Here is a 24,861-nt window from a genome sequence, read left to right as displayed (position 1 = left end):
TTAATAATCAACCACCAGCTCAGTCTTTAAACGCTCTGTCAGAAACAAGATTCGTCTTACGTCTGGCAAGGAAGTTACAGACATACGTCGACAAGTGCATAAAATATTAAATAGTTTATTTAGCTCAATTTGACCTCTGGTTTTCACTGATGAACCCAGGGTCGTAACAGTCGCAAAAGAACCTCGTCTACCCATTCAATTGTTGCAATGTCAACACATCCACGTTCTTCCTAACGTTCACGTGTTATTTACCGTGAATCCATGAATGATTCAGAGCTCATGGCGAGAATATCGTTATATTTCGAGTGACGTTAATTGATGTAGCCACGTTCCTTAGATCACGTGGCTTGTTCCTTGGTCAGTGATGCAGACGTCAGTCTCCGGCGGATGTCCTGCTTTGAATGGCTTGTGTCGACACAAGCTAACTGGACTCCCAGCATCAACGAACCTATATATGAATCTATCAATCAGAGAACAGCAATTTCAAAGCCTTTCTTCTGATTTGTTTCCTTCTAAGAGCTCGTCTAACGTCACCATGGTTGAGTTGACTAAGATTATTTTTTTTAAATTATATATATGTTGTTTAAATATGTTAAATGGTTGGCAGTGGAATTGTTGGTATTAAAATATGGTTTCAAAGTGTGATTTACATGTGATAACATATTTTATCGTATATTGGTGTCCACAGGAGGAGCTTCAGGTGGGTCACCAGAGGACGAATGTGCTGCTCAACAAGCTATTGTGTCTAGCCAAGGAGGTGCTGCCATCAGGCGGTTTCTGTCTTGATAACAACAAATTAGTTGTTGGTGGTAACAACATGTGGAGTGGCCAGGTAAATTACACACGGGGTAAAGGGAAAGCAAAACTGAAACCCGCTGCGGACTCCGGTTGGGAACCTCAGGACTCGTAGTGGATTCTGCTGAATCCCAGGTTGTAATAATTTTGATGGTATCGTCAAGGGGGCAAGCTTGGGAGCATCAAGTGTGCAGGGGTTTAAATCCTCCTCGTGGCTCCAACAGATTTTATCATTGGTACATCACATTAATGTGATTTCATTGATTCTAGTTTTAACAAAATACAATGGGGGTTAGAATAATTATTTAAGATGGAAATCTCAGTAATCACAATGCGGGATAATTGAATAATGATCTACAGCAGTTCCTCAACCATTTTGAATCTGGTTAATATATATGTGGGACATTTGGGGCTTGACTCTATATATTAAATTATTAATGTAATAAAAATCAATTGCGAAGGACCACCCGCTTTTATAGTAAAAGAGGGAAACTAAGAAAAGATGATCATAAGCAAATTCCTAGATGAACCAGTAACTATGGATAAAATACTAGAGAATATGATCACTGAAATAATTAATGGGCTGTATAATTAAATGAATCAAAGCCTCAAACACCTACATTGGGGGGTTATTACTGGAACTCAGTACGTCCAGGAACTAGTGTGGTTCGTTCACCAGTCCAATGTATAATAATCTAATCCTATGAACATTTATGAAATTATTACCGTTATCATTAATGAGAACGTAGGTTATGAACATGAATAATAATAATCATAATAAACACATGTTAATCCAATGAACAGAGTTCTGCATGTAAAAGAGTACAGATAATAGAAATCGAGGAATACAAAAGGAATCTTAGCTTAAAGAAGATTTCCAAGAAGTTAGTCACAACTCATCCTCTGATTCTCCTGGACTCGTCATGGAACACTGGGAGTTGATTAACATGGGAAATGACAGCTCGGAGAACTCTGCACACACGCTGTAAATCAAAGTGTTTTCAGTAGCAACAAATTAAACTACTAGATTTCTATGTTCAATAAAATGATATTAATAATAAGGGAAAAATAATGACCTGTAGTTTGTTGTTGTCGCACAGCGTCACGACAAGCCTTAGACCCGGACACGCCCACCACCACCTCCCCTGTTTCCCTCCGTTCCATTCCGAAGGGTCCCCCTTCTGGTTCTCTGTCTAGGGCTCCCCTTCTTTCTACCCAGTCTGTCACGTCTCCTGTGTCTTCTTTTTCCTCTCCCTCTAGTCCTCCTTCCCGTCATTCTCCTCCGTCTCTTGGCTCTCCACGCCACCTGACTGTGCGGGCCGACGTCCATCGCTCTCCTGATGGTTGTGTTGTTCACTCTCGCTCTTCTTCTCCTATCGAGACGCTGGAGTCTGTTGCCCAGTACATTGCTGCTGGGACGCCCATATCTCTGAGTCAGAAGCGAAAACCTGGCTCCTCTCCTTCCTGGTCGGTAAGAAGGCTTCGCTTTCTTCTTCACCTCCTACCTCTGATTCTATCGTTTCTTCCCCTCCCGCTTCGGAGGTGGAGCCCCCTGTTCTTACTGGAGGGATTTCTTTAGCCCCCGGTTCCATCTCGGTTACTGCCCTTGCTGAGGTGCGCTCCCCTCTTTCTGCCCCTCCTCCTCCTCCTCCAGACCCTGCTCGTCCACCTCTGGTCTGTCCTCCCGCTTCTTTCCCTCCTTCTTTACTCAGTTTACCTATGCCCCCTAACCCTGACTTCGCTGACCCTGATCCTGTGCATTTTTAGTGTGCTGGGTTCCTTCTTCACCTTTGTTTCTTCTTTGCTCTCTGTTGCTCTCCTCTCTCTCTTTGCTGATGTCTTTTCTTCAATGAAACATCCGTTGATTTTACGGCAATTTCCTTGACCTCCAACTTCTCATTTCACAGTTTTCGCTCCTGTGTGTCTGTCTCCAGGAGCCGATGCTTGGTGCTCGTCCTGGTCGCTTCTGTGGCTATTCTTTTCTCTCCCGCCCCCCCCAACAACAGCTGGGGTCCATAATTATTCTGCTCTTGATTCGCTCCGATGTTCCCTTTGTCCCCTTATTTTTTCCTCGCCTCTCTACTGTTCTGCCGCCCGTGTCTTTGTGCGTAGATGGTACACGGTTTGTTACATTTATCTCCCCCTAACTGTCCCACTTTCTCTTCCCGATCTTAAACACCTCCTAGACTCCTTGCCAGAACCTGTGCTCTTGCTGGGTGATTTCAATTGTCGTCATGCCCTTTGAGGTGATGTGCTGACAAACACCCGGGGTCGCCTCCTTGAACCTTTCATCCTTTCTTCTTCCCTGTCCCTTCTTAATTCTGGTGAGCCCACTCATTTGGACTCTCGGACTCGTTCCTTTTCTTGTCTCGATCTTTCTCTGTGCTCGCCATCCCTTTCCTTAGATTTCGGGTGGCGGGTCTTTGATGACCTTCATGGCAGTGACCCATTTCCTATCCTTGTTTCTTTTTTCTCTTTTTGCCCTCCTCTCTCCTTCCCTAGGTGGCGGTTTGCCGAGGCTGACTAGCTCCTCTTTACTCTCCGTGCTACTATTTCCGACCTCTCCGCTCTGCCTCTCCCTCGCGCCCTCCTTCTTTTTCATGACACTGTCTTTGACGCTGCCCTCCACTCTATTCCTCGCTCTTCCTCTCGGGAAACGCGGAAGTACGTTCCCTGGTGGAATATGGACTGTGCTCGGGCTGTCCGCTCTAAGCGTGCAGCCTGGAAGAGACATCGCGGCCGGCAGACGGTTGAGTCTTTTCTTTTGTTTCGGAAGGCGAGTGCATTGGCCCGTAGGACCATCCGTGCGGCTAAACGGGCTTGCTGGGCGTCTTATGTCTCCACCGTTACGTCCGAAACTCTCCCACTGGTTTGGAAGCGTATCCGCAGGATTGCGGGTAAGTTCGTTCCCGATGTCTCACCGGTCCTAAGCCTCCATGGTGCTCTTGTGGCGGACCCGTTGCAGTTTGCGACCGAACTGGGTTCCCATTTCTCCTCTGTTGGTTCTGGTTCTCATCTCCCCTAATCCTTCCTTCTTCGTAAGCCTCTTCTTGAATCTCATCCTTTAAATTTCTGTACTTTTCTTCACCTTCCCTATAATGATCCCTTCTCTCTCTCTCTGAGCTTCAGTCTGCCCTAGCCCTTTGCGATTCTATGGCAACGGGCTCCAATGGCATTCATTATGAAATGCTTCGCCATCTCCCTCCGTGCACGTCTCAATATTTATTGAGTCTGTACGATCAGGTCTGGGAGTCGTCGTCGGTCCCTGAAAACTGGCTCAGTGCTGTTGTCCTGCCTGTTCGGAAACCAGGGTCTCTCGGGTCATCCCCCAAGGACTTCCGCCCTATTGCCCTCACGAGTTGTGTCTGCAAGCTCTTTGAACGTATGGTTAACGTTCGTTTGATGTGGTTCTTAGAACACTTTCACCACCTCTCCCCTTCTCAATTTGGTTTTCGCAAGTGCCGCAGCACGACAGATGTCCTGGTGAACTTGGAGGTCTATATTCGTACTGCTTTTGCTGCGAAGACCTCCGTTGTTGCCGTCCTTTTTGATCTGGAAAGGGCTTACGACACTACCTGACGGTATCATATTCTGTCTCAACTTCATTCTTTTGGCCTTCGTGGGAACCTCCCTCTCTTCCTCCAGAGCTTCCTCTCTCGCCGTTCCTTTCGTGTGCGGCTTGGTACTGCTCTCTCTGCCCATTTTCGGCAGTATGAGGGTGTGCCCCAGGGTAGTGTTCTGAGCACTACTATTTTTCTAGTTGCCCTCAACGGTCTTCTTTCCTCTCTTCCTTCTGGCGTCTTCTCTGCTCTCTATGTTGATGATCTTACCCTTTGCTGTCGGGGTGACGATTCACCTCTCCTTCAACGGCGGCTTCAACTTGCGATTGATGCCGTGTCGTCTTGGGCCACCGATCATGGCTTCAAGTTCTCTGCGTCTAAGACTTGTGCTATGACTTTTACTCGGAAGTATGTCGTTCTTCGTCCCTCTTTGTCGCTTTATGGTCATCCCATTGTGTACAGGGATTCCGCAAAGCTCTTGGGGTTAGTCTTTGACACTCATTTGTCTTGGTCACCCCATATCTCTTATCTCCGAGTTGAATGCTCTAAGGCCCTTAACCTACTTAAGGTTTTGTTCCATACTTCTTAGGGAGCGGATAGGCACTCCTCTCTCGTCCTGTCTAAACTCGATTATGGTTGCCCTGCTGAGACGCAACCCATATTGGGTTGCGTCTCGGCTCTGGTGCCTTTCGTTCGACTCCCGCCCTCAGTTTGTATGTTGACACTGGCTTTCTCTCTCTTCAGGACCGCCGTGATCGCTACTGTCTTCGCTATCTTGCGTGGTCCTTACAACATCCTTCCTCTCGCCTCTGTCGTGCTTTGACTTTTCCTCCTCCTGTAGCTCCTGTTCCTCTTCGACGTCTCCCACTTTCTGTCCGGTTATCTCGCTTACAGGATTCTCTTTCTGTTCATATTTCTAATGTTTCTCCTCATATTGTTACTTCCTTGCCTCTGTGGAGAGTCCCCCTAACCAAGTTTTGTACGTCCTTGACTTGTATTACTAAAGCCTTTACCCCTCCTATAATTCTGAAAAGCCTCTTCCTTGAGCACTTTTCTTCGCACTCCCACTCTATTTCCATCTTCACCGATGGGTCTAAGTCTGCGGACGGTGTGGGTTACTCTGTTGTTTTTCCTGACCGTACTTAAATGTGTCGCCTCCCTTCGGAGGCTAGCGTCTTTACGGCGGAACTTTATGCTATTCTCTATGCTCTCCGTCTCTTACTTTCTCATTCTCATTCCTCCTTTGTGATTGTAGTTGACTCTCGTAGTGTCCTCATGGCTCTAGGGTCCTTTAATCCTGTCCATCCGGTGGTCATCGAGATTCAACATTGCCTGTTTCTTATTTCTAGTAAATTTAAATCAGTAGAGTTTTGCTGGGTTCCCAGCATATTGGTGTTTCTTTTAATGAGCGTGCGGATGCTGCCGCTAAGGAAGCTATTTGTTCTTGTCCCATCTCCCGTAAAGGTATTCCTTATTCCGACTTTTATCCTGTTATTCATTCCTTCATCCTTGCCCGTTGGCAGGGTTGTTGGTCCTCTGTGGTTAGTAATAAGCTGGGTACTCTCAAACGTAGTGTGTCCCCGTGGCCTTCCTCCTACCACCGTAACCGGCGGTGGGAAACTGCTTTGGCATGGCTGCGGGTTGGCCATACTCGCTTAACCCACGGTCACTTAATGGAGCGCCGCCCTGCTCCTTATTGTCCAAATTGCGTTGTTTCTCTTACAGTTGTGCATATCCTTGTTGAATGTCCTGACTTCCGGCCACAGGCGTGTGTCTTGCTTTCCGACCGTCTCTCGTGGTCACTTGTCCCTCGGTAGAATTCTAGGTGAATCGGATACTTTTGATATTGTTCGCCTTATGCGTTTTTGTTCTCGTATTGGCATTCTTGGTGATATCTAGCGCCCTCTGATTATTTCGCACTTTGATGGTGCTACATAGCCTTCCCGGTTTGGTGCCTTCTTTTGATAATTACCTTACCTTACCTTTTTATAAGCCTCCCAAATCAAATCCTCAAGGTCGGAAGGGTTACGAATTCCCCGCTGCCGAGGAGGTATCATAAACTCTGGAACATCCAGATCAGGCGGCAACGGCCAACGCTTAAGGTCACTGACACAAGTCGCATAACGAGGCCGGGGAGCGCCAACCATGCCCTGCGAGGAAGCAGACGACTCCGAAGAAGCGGACGAGGGTCGCTGAGACTGCCTGGCCGTCGTAAGCACAGGAGCAGGGGACGGTTGACGAGACGGTAGCACCTCCCCTGAGACCGCAGGAGACACGAAAGAGACGGCCAGAGACGGAAGAGGCGGCAAGACCCCTGCAGAGGAAACGGGGAACGAGGAAGGGGTCACAGAACCCTCAGAGCGAGCATCTTTTCTCAACACCACCACCAGGCCACCCCGCTCACTACGAACCTCAGCAGGGGGAACCACCCCCCATGTAGATCTGGAGCCATTCGACGCAGGCGACGCCCCCGAAGCAGGAGCTGCAGACACCATACCTGAAGCGGAGGTCGAAACACCGGCATCAGCATCCTCAGGCAAATGCACCTCTGCCACCACCGTAGTATGCAACACACCCGGAGCCACCCCGCCGTCGCCGGAAGATCCACAATCGCCGAATTCGCCAGTATCGGCCCATGCTTGAGAAGAACGCCGGGAACGCTTAGGCTCAGGCCGCACATCGTCAGACCCGGAGGCTGACTCAGACACGGGCAACACAAGGTACAACACAAGGCCCGCCGAACCGAAGCACGACGCAGAACGGCAGCATCCTCATCCACATGGGGTACCAGGCCAGGGACAGGAGGAAGCGCTGGATCCACCCCAGCACCCAGCACATCCGGGACTTGAGGCACGGACATACGGCCAGGCGTATCAGCCGAAGACGTGGGAGAAGACGGGGCCTCTACACATGGTGCACCAGGAAGGTCCTCGGGAACAGGGAGAAGAGTGATTGAGGCAGGCAGACCAACCGATGGCACCGCATCACCCGGAGGAGGAACAGCAACCACCAGGGGCTCGTCGGGCGACGCAGGGGGGGGGGGGGGCGCAGCAGCAGCAGCGAACGGGACCCGCACCTCCTCATCTCCAGAATCCACGCCCTGAGGGAGCGGCGGGAAATCCTCCTCCCTGAACAAGTTGACAGGAGCAGCAGGGGCCTCAGAGCACCCGGCAGCCTGATGCCCCAGCTGGCTACATCGAAAACAAGTTCGGGGCTGCCAGGTATAAAACACCCGGACGTAGTAACCCAGCAGCCGGACAGAAGACGGGATATCCGAACGCAGGCTCATACTTAAGGTATGGATGTTCGTCTGCCGCCCAGCATATCTCCCCGAGGAAAGCGTGTTCACCCGCACACTGACAACTGCACCATACCTCCCGAAGTAGCGCCGGAGGAGGTCTTCAGGGAACTCCAGGGGTGCACCGTGGACACTGACATAAGTCAGGGCACCACTGCGGTCCGAGATCGTCACAGAGCTGGCAGCATCTGGCAATGGCAACGTACGCCCCTCGTAACGACAGAGGAAGTCTCGGTACTACTCCTCCCTCACGAACTTGACAACCACCCGGTGGGCAGTAACAAGCTCAATACCGTAGATAGCCTCCACAGGGATACGAAGCATATCGCACATCACCAACTCAATGGTCGGATATCCAGCCTTACACGTGAACTCCAGCCCCACGGAATTTACACGCACAAGAGGAGGAAGATGGCCCCCCCATGTCAGAACCACCACGTCAACACGCAGCCAGCCAGGCAGGCAACAAAACTGGGAGGGCAGAGACGCCCACACCACCTGGCGACCAAAATGGCAAACGACCCCAACAGCCACGGAGGGTCGGTAAACGTCCTCACTCCACGGCTGCCAGCAGTCGGCTCTCCCCTTTTACTAATTGGTCGCCATGCACGGTGTCTTGAACTGTTACCATGATAATGGTGAGTACCTCGCCTCTGGAAGGTTCCAATGATGCAATCCATTGGCGGGAAATGAACCCTCGCATCCTGGCACCTTTGTTTGTTATGACAAATTTTATTAGGAGGAACAAAATCTTATCCAAACTGACCCTATGTTCGTCTATGAATCGAACTCAAGCTCAAGGCCAGACCTAATTTAAACTTCGTAAGCTTGCAAGGCTTTGCAGAACATGATAAATGGGACAATATTATTATGGGATAGATCAAAAACAGTTTCTTATGAACAACAATTTATTCAACAAAAACTAGAACTACGACAATAAAGAGTTTACGTTACTTTACTGTCTTCCAGTGGCACGATAGAAACGGCTAATTCAACAGCCTAGTGGAACCACGGACTCCTATCCATCGTCGCTGGCTGAATAATGACACTAACTGAACAGTGTTGTGCCCACTGGCGACATAAGATGGCAACCAATATATCTCACGGCCCTCACGGTCACAAATACTATAATCACAATCTTGTTGACTCTCACAGCCCTTCCAGCGAGGTATCAAAAGTAACTAGGTGGGTGATCCAACACTGATAACCCCCTATCAAAATCTTATGTTAACACTTGTCTCTCAAGACACAAACAAATATTGTAAAAGTGCACTAATTGAATTTAATAATAACTACGTTAATTGACTGTCCACAGCAGTCAGCAACAATTCAAGTACGTTAACACAATCGTGTCTCAACGACACTCAAATGATAACAATAACTCGAAAGCACTTAATTACACCACACTTGACACGTCAAGCATTCTGTGAGTAATTCCCAAGTAATTACTGTCACACCGACAGCCTATTAATCCAGACGAGTTATAATCGACACTACTGTCACCCAGTCGACAGGTGTCTCTCCGGTCTTACGACAAAATTACATTAATTAGGGTTCTGTTACTCTACTTCACAATGTTACTCTATACACTGCATAAACAGCAACATCAACACTGTGAATTCGCCAAGTGGCGGGTGCTAATCCTCTTGAACCAACTAAGAGTGCTTAATCCACTGTCCTCAGACAGATACAAGTCCAACGAATTATGACAGCTCAATTAACTTCACCCATGACAGATAGTCAACCTTTTACGTTAACTAATTATTTAATTACCGACAGCTTATTAATTCGTTAACACTGCTTTAGTCGCCCTCCCGACAATTCCTCACCACTGCACGAACTCACTGTGACTGGTGCTAATTTCACAGATTAGCAAGAGGTGCTCAACTGTCGCACAGACAGGTAATTGTACCCACAGTTTACGTTACTCTCAACGCTGTTCAACAACGCATCAATACCCTCATTGATGCGGGTATTGGGAAACCCACTTCGGCCAATCATCAGACAGGTACCCACACCCACGTACAGACTGGCGAAGCAACTCAACGGCTTGCTCACTCCTTATGTACCTTGCGCCTTCAGCCTGAAGTCTCCAAAGGAATTTGTTCACTTACTGCAGGGAACACGGGCCACAGGGATAAGAGCCTCGTTGGATGTAGAATCAACTGTTTACCAACGTACCTGTGGATGAAACAATCGGGATGATAGTGGACAGAGTGTATCGTGATCCGGCCTGTACTCCTCTTGACATACCAGAAAACATTCTAAGGAAACTACTCCAAGCTTGTACTAAAGAGGCACCCTTCTTGAGCCCGGATGGGCACATGTATAAGCAAGTAGATGGGGTCGCCATGGGTTCTCCCCTAGGTGTCCTGTTTGCGAACTTCTACATGGGAACCATCGAACAAAAGGTCTTAGTCGACATGAACTTGAAACCGGCCATATACTGAAGGTATGTTGACGACATTTTTACACAGGTACCGGATGTCAGACATCTGCAGGAGCTGAAGGAGGCGTTTGAGCAGAATTCTGTGTTGCGTTTCACTTATGAGATGGAGAAGGATGGGAAGCTGCCCTTTCTAGATGTAACAGTCATGGAAAGGAGCGGAGGTTTCCACACTGCAGTCTACACTAAGGAAACAAACATAGGAATGTACATCAATGCCAACAGTGACTGCCCAGACAGGTACAAGAGGAGTTTCGTTAACGCTTATGTCGACCGTGCTCTCAACCACAGCTCAGGATGGAAGCAAGTTGATGAACTCTGTAGGGTAAGGCAGGTCCTAGTCAACAACGGCTTCTCCAATGGTTTCGTTGAAGACATCATAAGAAGGAAGGTGAAACGCCATGCAACCTCTGAAGAGACAACTAACACCTGTACCCCCTATTAGACTATTTTACAGGAACTTCTTTTCCACAGCTCATAAAACGGAGGAAAGGGTCTTGAAAGATATTGTTAATAGGAATGTTATCCCTACAGACAAAGATCAGAAGATACAATTGACGATTTACTATAAAACCAAGAAAACGGCCAACCTACTCATGAGAAACTCTCCAGACACAAAGCAGAACGCTTTAAATGAGACCAACGTCGTCTATGCCTTCAAATGCCCACTTGGAGACTGTAAGCCTCAAAGAACTCAGTATATAGGCAAGACAACAACATCTTTTTCCAGGCGATTAACAATGCATAAGCAACAGGGCTCCATTAAGGAACATCTCTTCCCACAACCAGACCATCACCAGAGAAGTCTTAACAAACAACACAGAAATCATCGATAGATACAGCGATAGCAGGTGGCTTGACATCTGCGAGGCACTACACATCAAGAAGTCAACACCTGCAATCAACAGCCAATTAATGCACAACTATATTCTACCCACTTCAAGACTCCGCTCCAATATAGAAGCATCAATAAATATGGGCCAATAGGCCCTTTGCAGTTACTTCCATTCTATACCCATTAAACCGTGTTCTGTCTTATGTTGAAAGTGTTGTTCACCTCATCCAAAACTGTTGTAACACATATACTCGCATTTGGGTGAGGTGATAAGACAAAAGCTGTTTAAATGATAGCATAGTAAAACACTGTTTAGTGTTTGCAGGTTATAGTTGTGTGTGTGTAAATTAAAGTCTTTGAAAATGTAATAAGTTATTACGAAACGCGTTCAAGTGATGCGTCAGACTAGAAAAATGCATTTTGGAGAATTGATTTTTCAATTACCATCGACAGTAAAAAGAAACATAAGAAATATTGAGAAAATTCGTGTTAGAATTATTGATCTTACTTTTTCGGTCATATTTAATAACATATGTTTACAAGAAAGACTGCTACTAAAATATACTAATATATATATATATGTTTATCACGAAAATAAACACGTGATTAAAATTGTGACAGTGTCAGACCATGAAGGAAAATTTAAACGGGAATTTCCTTATGTACTTTCTTATATTAATACATCTTTAGAAGGAGTGGTTTTACAGGTCGAGTACTGGACATAAATAGGCAGGAGAGAATGGTGGAGTGAGGTGAGGTACAATAAGTGGACACTGCAGAAGGGCCTATTGGCCCATCCGATGCAGCAACCACACACAGGCCATGGATAATCATAGCATAAAATAGTAAATATTTACAATGAATTAGTGAGACAAATGTGTTCCAATGATCCTACTTAAATCGCCCTTTAATTGATCTATTAAAAATGGATCTAAGTTATATAAACCACTGCTAGTGTTCAAATTACTTTCTTTTGTGATCTGTATTAAAGCAGATTCAATTATGTTTCTGTTATAAGTGCTTTTACAATTCGTTATTGAAGAAGTCATCTCCCAATCAGCTTGGTGAGCATCTTCTGACAGATGAACAAACAATTAGGAACAAATTGATTGGGAGATGGCTTCTTCAATAACGGCTTCCTATTTACTGCTAGGTAATAGAGCATCAGGGTGAAAGAAAATCTGCCAATTGTTTCTCGCCGGCGCCCGGGATCGAACCCGGGACCACACGACCAGTATTCTGTCCACTCAGCCGTCGGCTCCCTAAGACTAAGCTAGGTCATTGATAGCAGAACCACAGTATATATATACCTGTGGGTATTTCAACACATTAGCTTGTATACTTTACAAGGATAAATTGATAAAGACAGTTTTATAACTGTAAACACTACGGTTCATGATCAAGGATCTGAACAATATACACTGCCTAGTCTAGCTCTAGAAATATTGCAGCAGCCAATAATCAAATGCTAATAAACACAAGTGTATTATACAAGTATAATGTATATGCAAATATGCAACCAAAATATATACATGAAGGATTCAGCAATAGAAGAGGTTCAGTCACTGGAAAGAGTGTCAGAACTTATTAATGATGATGCGTTACCTCGCTACCTAACGACTATCAATTTATATATGGACTTATTAATGTTATAAAGCATGCAACTGGCCAGTTTATGCTCGAAAACAATCAATAACTTTCCTGAATTGGGAACCGGAGCCTATCTGACAGTAGCCAGATTATCTCTCTCTTGTTGACACCAGGCTCTATATTTTTGTTGCACTGTGCATTGTGTGAACACTTGCACTGCGCGTTGTGTGAACATTTAAGCAGAATAAGGAGAAATACTTTGAAGGAAACAAACTTTTATATATGAAACTCATTTTAAATTATTTTTTTTTTCACTAAAATTGTAATAACAATAATTACCATGATTACTTATCCTGATATAAAATGCTCTGTATATACATTCCAATGATATATATATATATATATATATATATATATATATATATATATATATATATATATATATATATATATATATATAATAGAATTGTTATGATTATTGTTATTTTTTAATTGCCTCTATAATATTGGCAGTATTCCTGTAAATAATGTTACCACTGCCGTTAGCGATTTTATATTAAAATCTTAGACCAAAAATATATAGGTCCGATGTCTTTGAAATACAGCTGAAGTTGGAGCTAAATAACATCACTTGCTTTTTTGCTATGAAAAACTTTCTGCAAGAAACAACAAATGAAACTGTCCCCTTCAGTCCAGTAATTCCCCAACGCAGCTGTGCGCGGGCTTGGAGCAGCTCTTCGGCAACACCACCGTGGCCGACCTCGGGGCGGGCCTGGGCCACTACGGCAGGTGCTTCCTCCGCAGGTCAGAGGGCATACTGAACCACCCCAACAAGGTGGAGATTGAAAATATCAACAAAGATTACCTGCACCAAATGGCGCGGGCGGGACTCCACGGTACCCCACAAGTCATCAAGTCGTGGCACGGTAGGTCACCTCGGTGTCCTGGGTAGGCTTGAAGCCATCGGCAGGCAAGTTATATCATATTCTCTTCTGTTTGTATTTCCACTATGTCTCTGATCTGGCCAGTTTCTGTCTTGTTTGTCTTCTGTTTGTCTCCCCTGCTGTGTTTCTTGAAGCACCAATATGATCTGTCCATATTTTCACTTCCGTAATATTCTATTCATGTGGATTAATCTGCTCGGATTCTTTGCTCTTTTAAATCAATCCCGTTTGAGAAGAGTGCCTTATGTCCGTTATAATTCGTGGTGGATAAGGGCTGAGATAAGTGTTGCATAGGTTAACTAGAGAACGGGAAGTGGGAACAGAAACCAAGATGTGACGTATAAACCACAGCTTACTGTAAGTCGTAGAGTCTTCTCTGGATTAGACTAGATCCAATCCTCTGGATTGGACTAGAATATCTTTCCTTCGTAGATGTCTCCAAGGAATCGCTTTGTCTATTATTGCTGATGGGTTCCTAAATCTAAATCTTTGAGTTCGTTCTCAACTCAAAATTGTGAATTCCGGGTTCGAATCCCGGACGGGACAGAAATGGTTGGGCACGTTTACTGTTGTCTAATGCCTCTGTTCACCTAGTGATAAATAGGTAGTCAGGAGTTTGCTTTTGGAGTTGCATTCTGGGGGGGAGGGGGCAGTAATTCCACCTGTAGGGGGGGGGGGAACTTGATATAAACCTGTGCATATACACTGGCTGCGTCTCCCTCAACACAATAAATTATTATTATTATTATTATATACGACAAATAACTTACGATATTTAACTTACGATAAATATATCGGTCAAGCGCTTGGTATTCGCATGAGCTTCCCTATATCCTCTGGTCTCTAAAAGCATTACATGAAATATTTTGAATCTCTTCATCGTTTCGCTATTGAAGTACGCTTCGCTCCTCTTCTTTTTGTCCTTCTGTTTACTTTTGACCTCCTTCGTTCTCCCCTATATTATCCCAGCCTGGCCTCACCCCATGGGTCCCACCTCCCCGTCTCCTACTACTCACTCTAAAGCAGTGATTTGTTAAACAAAAATTTATCTTATGCCAAAGTCTTTATCAGGTATCAGAGTCCCTATCTTGTGTCACACGCTAAATATTCTTCGTTAGATGCAGGTAATCATCGATTCTAAGAAAAGTGTCTCGAAGGGAATCCTGGTAAACTGCAGGTCATCAATTTTAGGGAAAGTATTAAATATAACAAGGAAATATGTGAATCTATTATGTGTGAGAGAATAGTTAGAAGCTAATTTTCGTGTGGGGGTCGTATTATTATTTGTGTGTAGTAATGATCGTAATGGTCAAATGGTCATGATTAGCGTTGGCAAATCTTGAGTACTTCAGTGAGACCATATGAGGACGCTGCTCAAATTCACTGTCACATGACACAGTGAAGATACTGCTCATGCTCCCTAACACACTATCCAGGGTCCTCGTGGCTGAGTGGATAATGCTCGGGGGTCGTAGTCCTAAGGGCCCGGCCATGGCAAAAATAAATGAGCAGAGTTTCTCTCACCCGGATGCACCTGTTCACCTTACGGTAAATAGGTATCTGGAAGTTAGACAGCTGTTACGGACTGCTTCCTCCGGATGTGTGCGTGTGTGAGATAAATATATGTAGGAAATACAATAGATTAAAATAGATTGGTTACAAAGGTGGGGGTCCAAGAGCTAAGAGCTCGATTCTGCAGACAAGAATAGTAAATGCAGGACAGTGAGGATGGTGGTCATATTCACTGCCACACAGGACAGTGAGGATGGTGGTCATATTCACTGCCACACAGGACAGTGAGGATGGTGCTCATATTCACTGCCACACAGGACAGTGAGGATGGTGCTTGTCCATCCTCACAGAGGTTAGTTACAGGTCCCCCTACAGTTACTGGTTAGATAATGACTAGGGAATGTGTTGAAACCTTTCGTGTCCCTGTGTAGGATGGGATGGAGCGGCGAACATCGATGAGTTCACCAACGGGAGGATAGCGTCAGCGGACCTCTCCAGCCCCGCGACCCTCGGGGGTCCCTTCGACTGGGTGATGAGCCTGGAGGTGGGAGAACACATCCCAGAGTCCGGCGAGAAGAACTTCCTGGACAACCTGGTCAAGCACGCCTGCGTGGGTGAGTCGCCCTCCCGTTGTGTACCTGCCACAAGGCTCAGGTGCTGGTGGGTCTTCTCCACACATGTTGCCCTGTAAACACGATATGTGTTGCTCTTCTTTCCTCAGACATGAGCTCTGCTTTATCTCCGGTACATGAGCCTTCTCCTTGACCTACTACGACCTCTGTTACAGGAGTGGTGTTGTCGTGGGCGGTGCCGGGGCAAGGGGGACACTCCCACGTCAACTGCCGCTCCAACGACTACGTCAGGAAGGAGATGGCCGCCCAGGGACTGGAGTCGGATAAGCTCGCAGAGGTGAAGCTGCGGAAAAACGTCGACCAACTCACCTACTTCATGAACACCCTCATGGTCTTCAGGTACCCCAAGAAGAGGTGCTGAGGTCCGTTCCGTCTCCTCCAACTCCTTCTTTGAATTAAATTTATTAATTTGAAAGCTAAAAAAAAATTCTAAACACTTGTTTTGATCACCTATACTGACCTTCCAAGGGTGAAGAGGCCTCAGTAATACTTCGTACTGTCTTTCAAGGTTGTGAATACTCCAGTAAGCTTCCGCACTGAATTTCCAAAGAGTTCCGTGCTTTCCTAAGGTTCCATAGTGACCTTCCAAGCAGCTCAGACCCAAAACTAACAACAATTTAAATACAAATGAACGGAACGAACGAAAAGATCCTAAAAAAATCCATATAAACTGGATTTACTCTCCTAACAGTTATGATCTAAAGTGATCTAAAAGGGTCACTATAGACTAATTGACCCGTTTATGCCATCAGCCTAATTGAGAGGTTTATAGTAAACAGGTAAACTTAGTTTACTATAGCTGCTGAGGACAACAAAATTAATCTTCCCATTTACCCAATTTGCGTCAACATATACTAAAAGCCAAGAAATTTCTTGGAAATCCAATTGATTTATATTCCTAAAATTGTCAGATCCTTTCAGAGACTTGATTGATAATAGAATGAAATAGACATGCAAGTACTCACCTAGTTGTGCTTGCGGGGGTTGAGCTCTGGCTCTTTGGTCCCGCCTCTCAACTGTCAATTAATTGGTGAACAGATTCTTGAGCCTAATGGGCTCTATCATATTCACATTTGAAACTGTGTGAGAGTGAGTATGTATAACTGAGTCTCCACCACATTACGGCCTAGTGCATTCCATCTTTTAGCTACTGACACTGAAAAAGTTCTTTCTGACTGAAAAAAAGTTCCACAGTGACTGAAAAAGTCATTGTGGCTCATGTGGGTACTCGGTCTCCACAGTACCAATCGTGTTAAACAGTTTATCTTTATCTACTCAGACGGGGCCCCCTCCCCGCTCAGCTCGTTGTCGCCGTCTGGGGGCTTAGTGGGCGGCTGCCGGAGTGTGATGCTCCTTGAGACAGTCCTCTGTCCTTTTCTAGCCTTGTGCTCCTGCTGCCGTCCTCTCCAATTCTGCTGGGCATCTTTTCCTTTTCCTTCTGTTTCGTTTTTCTCCCCCCTCTTCTCCTATCTGCTTGCCGTTTCCTGCCGACCTTTTGCTCGTTCTGGTTCTTCCCTTGGACTTCTTCTACTTTGACGCCCGGGTGCTTGAGGAGGCATACTCTTGCACCCGTAGAACTGCAGTACCCGACGTCGAGAGCGAGGGGAACCTTTTATTGTCAATCCCCACTTCGTCACTGAACCCGATCTCGACGGACTGTCGGTTTCTTAAGGTGGCGTTTGTGGGGCGTATACTCACGACGCACCCCTAGGAGGCCCCGACAAGATCGGCGATAGCTTCTTGTTGGGTGTCCTGCCTCTAATTGTGGCTCCATGGTGGGTGTGGGGGCACATTCGTGAGTGAATTCGTAATTTCGTCAAGATGATAACCCCTGTTTCGGCTGCTTCTGGCTTACCTTTTCAGGCTCGTGGGGTGGGCGACCAAGCCCCCGAGTCGGTCCGTATTGGAAGACCGGGCTCTGTAGCCTCCGCTGCATTGGGCCCCGACCTTGCTCCTCCTTTGGCCTCTCTGACTCCTTCCCCTGGCTCCCCTCCCTCCTCTGTGGTTGGGTCGAGCCCCAAGCCCCCAGTGGTGACTACCTCGTCCCCTGGCGCGGCTCCTTCTCTAGTTGTTACTACTGCGCCTTTTAACCCCTCTCTCTCTGGGGGTTCTCACCGCCGTTCTCGTCACGGCCGCCCTCGCTCGATTCCTTCCAGTTCTGCTACCTATCAAGCCTTGTTTGGTCCCGCTTCGTGGGCCAAATATTTTGATCTCCTCCCTCTTGATTCTGCGCCTCCTGACGATTTCTCCCTTCATCGACATCTCATTGATTCCGTGGATGCCTCCATTACTTTTAACCCCACTCGTCTCGGTACGCGTGTCGTTGCTGCTCCTTCTCAGGATGCTGCTTCCCGCTTGGCTGCCTTATCCTGCCTTGGCGAGACCCCCGTTCGGGTCTCGAAGAACGTCCAGTTGAATGCCAGTGTTGGCACTATTTTGCTCCCGCCCCATGTTGCGACCGGTGTTCGGGACCTACGCGACTGCCACGACGATATTCGACATATCCTTGCTGCCCAGGGCCATTCTATTCTCCAGGTGGACACGTTTACTCGTCCCCCTCGTGGTAGTCGCCGTCAACCCCTCCGGGTTGTGAAGATTACCTTTGATGGTAGGACCCTTCCACCCTCTGTCATTCTTGCTGGTGCCAGGTGCTCTGTCCAGGAGTACATTCCTTCTCCTCGGCTCTGCAACAAGTGCTGGAGGTTTGGGCATGGTGCCCTCCGCTGCTCCGGGACTGTCTCTCTCTGTCCTTTGTGTGGTGGCGAAGGTCACTCTAAGTCGGAGTGCGCTTCTCCCCAGGCTCGTTGCCTCAACTGCGGTGAGGCCCATCCTACCTTCTCCCGTGCGTGTGTCCATTACAAGCTTGAGGCAGCCGTCCTCAACTTGAAGCACCGGGAGCGTTTATCTTTTCCTGAGGCGAGGCGCCAGGTTCGCCGGCTCCCGCCTTATGCTAATATCTCTTATGCTCGCGTGTTGCGCTCTTCCTCTCCTCGTCCTTCCCGCCTTCCTCAGACTCACAACCGTTTCCAGGCCTTGGACCCTGATGCGCCCACTGCCCCCTCCTCTGTCCCTTTGGGTTCTCTCCCGAAGGATCCTCCTCCTGGTCCTCTGTCTGGGGTTCCCCTTCCTTCTACCCGGTCTGTCGTGTCTTCTGTGTCTCCTTCCTCGTCCCCCTCCGATCCTCCTTCCCATCCTCTTCCTCCATCTATCGGCTCTCCCCGCCGCCTGTCGGTGCGGGCGGATGTCCATCGCTCTCCTAACGGCCGTCGTGTGTGCTCTCGTTCGGCTTCTCCTGTTGAGACACTGGAATCCGTTGCCCGGTACGTAGTTGCTGGGACACCGGTCTCTTTAAGTCAGAAGCGTAAGCCTGGCTCCTCTCCTTCCTCTTCCCCGGCGGGTAAGAAGGCTTCGCTTTCTTCCTCAGCTCCTCCTTCTGGCTCTGTTGCTCCTTCCACTCCCGTTTCAGTGCTTGCGCCCCCTGTTCCTGCTATGGAGGTTTCTTTGGCCCCTGCTTCCCTTTCGGTTGCTGCTCTTGCTGGGGTGCGCTCCTCTCTTTCTACTCCCCCTCTTCCTGCTGCTGTCCTTGACTGCTCCTCTCCGTTGTCTCCTCCTCCTCCTCCTCCTCCTCCTCCTCCTCCGGACCCTGCCCGCCCACCTCTGATCTGTTCTCCCGTTTCCTTCCCTCCGTCTTTGCTCAGTTTACCCATGCCCCCTAACCCTGACTTTGCTGACCCTGATCCCGACCCTGATATTCTTTAACATGCTCTGTTGGTCTTTCGCCTTTGTTTCTTCCTTGTTCTCTGTTTTTGTCCTTTCTCTTCTCGTCGTTGTCCATTCTTCAATGGAACGTTCGAGGTTATTACGCCAATTTCCTCGAACTCCAACTTCTGGTTTCGCGGTTTTCGCCCCTTTGTGTCTGTCTCCAGGAGCCGATGCTTGGTGCTCGTCCTGGTCGTTTTCGTGGCTATTCCTTTCTCTCCCCCCCCCCAGCCATTGCTGGGGCTTCTAATTCTTCTGCTCTCTTGATTCGGGCTGATGTTCCCTTTGTTCCTTTACTTTTTCCTTCGCCTCTCCATTGTTCTGCTGCTCGTATCTTTGTGGGGAAATGGTACACAGTTTGTTCCATTTATCTCCCCCCGAGTGTCCCGCTCTCTCTTCCTGATTTGAAACACCTCCTAGACTCCTTGCCGGAGCCTGTGCTCCTGCTGGGTGACTTCAATTGTCGTCATTCTCTTTGGGGTGACGTTCTGACGAATACCCGGGGTCGTCTCCTTGAGCCGTTTCTCCTCTCTTCTTCCCTGTCTCTTCTGAATTCTGGTGAGCCCACTCATTTGGACTCTCGAACTCGCACCCTTTCTTGTCTTGATCTTTCTCTCTGCTCTTCTTCTCTTTACTTAGATTTCACATGGCAGGTTCTTGATGACCTCCATGGAAGTGATCATTTCCCCATCCTTGTTTCCTTTTTCTCTTTTCGCCCTTCCCTCTCTTTCCCTAGGTGGCAGTTTGCTAAGGCGGACTGGACCCTGTTTTCCCTCAGTGCTACTCTCTCTGACCTCTCCCTTCTGCCCCTCTCTCGCGCTCTCCTCCTTTTTCATGACACTGTCTTCGACGCTGCCCTCCGCTCTATTCCTCGCTCTTCCTCTCGGGGTCCACGGAAGTGCGTTCCCTGGTGGAATGCGGACTGTGCTCGGGCTGTCCGCTGTAAGCGTGCAGCCTGGAAGAAGCACCGCCGTAGGCAGACGACCGATTCTTTTCTTTTCTTTCGGAAAGCGAGTGCGGTGGCCCGTAGGGCCATCCGTACGGCTAAACGTGAATGTTGGGCATCTTATGTCTCGACAATTACGTCCGAAACCCCTCTGGCCCAGATCTGGAAGCGTATCCGCAAGATAGCGGGTAAGTTCGTTCCCGATGTTTCACCGGTCCTTCACCTCCATGATACTCTTGTGGCGGACCCGTTGCAGGTCGCTTCCGAACTGGGTTCCCACTTTTCTTCTGTTAGCTCTGGTCTTCATCTTCCCCAATCTTTCCTTCTTCGTAAACCTGTCCTTGAGTCTCGTCCTTTAGATTTCTGCACTCATCTTCAGCTTCCCTATAATGATCCCTTCTCTCTCTCTGAACTTCGTTCTGCCCTGGCCCTCTGCGGTTCTACGGCGGCGGGCTCCGATGGTATTCATTATGAGATGCTTCGCCATCTCCCTCCGAGCACGTCTCAGTATTTACTGAGTCTGTATAATCGGATCTGGGAGTCGTCGTCAGTCCCTGAGGACTGGCTCGATGCCGTTGTCCTCCCTGTTCGCAAACCAGGGTCTCTGGGTACTTCCCCTAAGGACTTTCGCCCTATTGCTCTCACAAGTTGTGTCTGCAAACTCTTTGAACGTATGGTTAACGTTCGTCTGATGTGGTTCCTGGAACACCATCACCTCCTCTCCCCTTCTCAATTTGGTTTCCGCAAGTGCCGCAGCACGACAGATGTCCTGGTGAACTTGGAGGTCTATATACGTACTGCTTTTGCTGCGAAGACCTCCGTTGTTGCCGTCCTTTTTGACCTAGAAAAGGCTTACGACACCACTTGGCGTTATCATATCCTATCTCAACTTCATTCTTTTGGCCTTCGTGGTCATCTCCCTCTCTTTCTCCGCAGCTTCCTCTCTCGTCGTTCCTTTCGGGTGCGCCTTGGTACCGCTCTCTCTCCCCCTTTTCAGCAATACGAAGGTGTGCCCCAGGGTAGTGTTCTGAGCACTACTCTTTTTCTGGTTGCCCTCAATGGTCTTCTTTCCTCTCTTCCTTCTGGTGTCTTCTCCGCTCTCTATGTCGATGATCTTACCCTTTGTTGTCAGGGTGATGATTCGCCTCTCCTTCAACGCCGGCTTCAACTTGCGATTGATGCCGTGTCGTCTTGGGCCACAGGTCATGGCTTCAAGTTCTCTACTTCTAAGACTTGTGCCATGACTTTTACGCGGAAACGGGTTGTTCTTCGTCCCTCTTTGTCACTTTATGGTCATCCCCTTGAATACAAAGATTCCGCGAAGCTTTTGGGGTTATTCCTTGACACTCGTTTGTCTTGGTCTCCCCATATCTCTTACCTCCGTGTTGAGTGCTCTAAGTCCCTTACCCTCCTTCGGGTCTTGTCCCATACTTCTTGGGGGGCAGATAGGCGCACTCTCCTTGCTTTACATTCCTCTCTCGTCCTGTCTAAGCTCGATTATGGTTGCCCTGCTTACTCGTCTGCTTCTCCTTCAACTCTTCGCCGTCTTGATGCTTTGCACCATACTGGGTTGCGCCTCAGTTCTGGTGCCTTTCGTTCGACTCCCGTCCTTAGCTTGTATGTTGACACTGGCTTCCTGTCTCTCCAGGACCGCCGTGATCGCTGCTGTCTTCGCTATCTTGCGCGGTCCTTGCAACATCCTTCCTCTCGTCTCTGTCGTGCTTTAACTTTTACCCCTCCTGCGGTTCCTGTTCCTCTTCACCACCTCCCTCTTTCTGTCCGGTTATCTCGCCTGCAGGATTCTCTTTCCGTTCGTATTTCTGATGTTTCTCCTCGTGTTGTTCCTTCTTTGCCCCCGTGGAGGGTCCCTCTTCCGCGGTTTTGTACATCCTTGACTCGTATCACTAAAGCTTTTACCCCTCCTACAGTTCTAAAACGCCTTTTCCTCGAGCACTTTTCTTCTCACTCCCGCTGCGTTTCTGTCTTCACCGATGGGTCTAAGTCAGCGGACGGTGTTGGCTACTCTGTTGTTTTTCCTGATCGCACTTATATGTGTCGCTTGCCTCCGGAGACTAGCATCTTTACAGCGGAACTTTATGCTATTCTCTATGCTCTTCGTCTCCTGCTTTCTCGTTGTCAGTCTTCCTTTGTGGTTGTTGTTGACTCTCGTAGTGCCCTCATGGCTCTCGGGTGCTTTAATCCAGTTCATCCAGTAGTTGTCGAGATCCAGCATTGGCTGTTTCTCGTTCACAGTAAATTTAAGTCGGTTGAGTTTTGTTGGGTTCCCAGCCATATTGGCGTGTCTTTAAATGAGCGTGCGGATGCTGCCGCTAAGGAAGCTGTCCGCTCTTGTCCCATCTCTCGTAAAGGCATTCCGTATTCCGACTTTTACCCGGTTATCCATTCCTCAGTCCTTACCCGTTGGCAGGCTTCTTGGTTGTCTGTTACTGGTAACAAGCTACGTACTCTTAAATGTTGTGTTTCCTCGTGGCCGTCCTCCTTCCACCGTAACCGGCGGTGGGAAACGGCTCTAGCGAGGTTGCGTATTGGCCATACTCGCTTAACCCATGGTCACTTGATGGAGCGCCGCCCTGCTCCTTATTGTCCTAGTTGCATTGTCCCTCTTACGGTCGTGCATGTCCTTCTTGAATGTCCTGACTTCCAGGACGAGCGTGTGTCTTGCTTTCCGACCGCCCCTCGCGGTCACCTGTCCCTCGATAGAATTCTTGGTGACTCGGATACTTTTGATATCGTTCGCCTTATGCGTTTTTGTTCTCGTATTGGCATCCTTGGTGATATTTAGCGCCCTCTGATTATTTTGCGTATTTGATGGTGCTACATAGCCTTCCCGGTTTGGTGCCTTCTTTTGATAATTACTTACTTACTTACTCAGACGGGGTACATGTGTACAAACACACATGTATTTCCATAACACATTTCCCCCCCCCCCCCCTCCCCCTTCATCCCATACCCTCCCTATCCCCCCTCACCCCGTATCCTTCATGTCCCCCTATCTCCTTAACCCACACCCTACCTGTCCCCCCTTCCCTTAAACCCCCACTCCCCACCCCAAAATCCTCTGAGACCCTGCAAACCACCTCACAGATCTTCTCACCCACGGAACAGCTTCCCACACCAGCAGAATGCTCGCCAAGAAAGGGACATGAAAATGAACAGAAGAAAGTGAGCTTCAAGGCGATGTACACTAACATAGATGGGATTACAAATAAAACAAGTGAACTTGGAGAATGGGCACTAGAAGAAAACCCAGACATAATAGCACTCACAGAAACAAAGCTAACGAAAATCATAACAAACGCAGTGTTTCCACAGGGCTACTATGTAGTGAGGAAAGAGAGAGAGAAGGGAGAGGAGGAGGTGGTGTAGCTTTGCTACTAAAAGAAGGTTGGAGTTTCGAAGAGATGGTAATTCAGAACTGTGAAGGTTTCAGTGATTACATATCAGGCACCATAGCAACTGGAGGACAGAAAATTATAATAGTAGTCATATATAACCCCCCACCGAATGACAGAAGACCCAGACAGGAATATGATAGAAACAACTTGGCCACCATCAATATTATAGAGAGAGCAGCTTCTGTGGCTAGCAGGAACGGATCGAGGCTACTAATCATGGGGCGACTTCAACCATGGGAAGATAGATTGGGGGAACAGAGACCCACATGGAGAGCTAAGCTGCTGGATGTGGCAACAACAAACTTTCTAAGTCAACACGTCAAGGGACCGACAAGAATGAGAGGAGGGGATGAACCAGCTTTGCTTGATCTGATATTTACCCTAAATGAGTCGGATATAAGGGAAGTTAAGTTGGAAGTCCCATTGGGAATGAGTGATCATAGTGTATTGAGCTTTGAGTACTTGGTTGAGCTGGGAATTATCACCCCCAGAAAAGAACTGGGAACCAAAGAGCTGGCGTACCGAAAGGGAAACTATGAGGAGATGAATAAATTCCTATGGGATATACATTGGGACAGAACTCGGAACCAAGTCCGTACAAGACATGATGGACTATGTCACCCAAAAATGTCAGGAGGCTGTAAGCAGGTTTGTCCCAGCCCGACAGGAAAAAACATAGAAGCAAAGGAAGAATCCGTGGTTTAATAGGGAATGTACGAAAGCAAAGGATCTGAACAAAAGGGCATGGAGGAACTTCCATAATAACAGAACACCAGAAAGTAGAGAGATACCAGAGAACCAGGAACGAGTATGTGAGTGCGAGAAGAGCAGCTGAGAAAAGGTATGAAAATGATATAGCTAACAAAGCCAAGACCGAACCAAAACTACTACACAGTCACATCAGGAGGAAGACATCAGTGAAGGAACAGGTGATGAAACTTAGGGTGGGCGAGGACAGGTACACAGAGAATGACAGAGGTGTGTGAAGAACTCGACAAAAGGTTCCAGGAGGTCTTTACAATAGAACAGGGAGATGTCACGGCGTTAAAAGAGGTGGCAGCAAACCAGGTGACCTTGGATAGGTTCGAAATTACAAGAGATGAGGTCAAGAAGCACCTATTGGAGCTG

The 24,861-nt window shown here is 47.7% G+C and overlaps 1 protein-coding gene across 3 annotated transcripts in view; it reads left to right on the top strand.

Moving 5' to 3' along the window:
- The window catches only part of LOC123758033 (uncharacterized), a 189,709-nt gene extending 173,663 nt beyond the window's left edge, over window positions 1-16,046 (top strand). For all 3 annotated transcript variants that reach the window (XM_069338968.1, XM_045742207.2, XM_069338969.1), the window contains 4 exons: window positions 689-832; window positions 13,237-13,450; window positions 15,412-15,594; window positions 15,768-16,046. In XM_069338968.1, the coding sequence (XP_069195069.1) occupies window positions 689-832; window positions 13,237-13,450; window positions 15,412-15,594; window positions 15,768-15,973 (747 nt within the window). In that variant the 3' untranslated portion in view covers window positions 15,974-16,046. The remainder of the gene's footprint in view (window positions 1-688; window positions 833-13,236; window positions 13,451-15,411; window positions 15,595-15,767) is intronic.
- Window positions 16,047-24,861: the final 8,815 nt, after the last annotated feature.

Source organism: Procambarus clarkii, chromosome 40, assembly GCF_040958095.1.
Source record: "Procambarus clarkii isolate CNS0578487 chromosome 40, FALCON_Pclarkii_2.0, whole genome shotgun sequence".
Taxonomy (NCBI): domain Eukaryota; kingdom Metazoa; phylum Arthropoda; class Malacostraca; order Decapoda; family Cambaridae; genus Procambarus; species Procambarus clarkii.
This window is presented reverse-complemented; position numbering and strand designations above follow the sequence as displayed.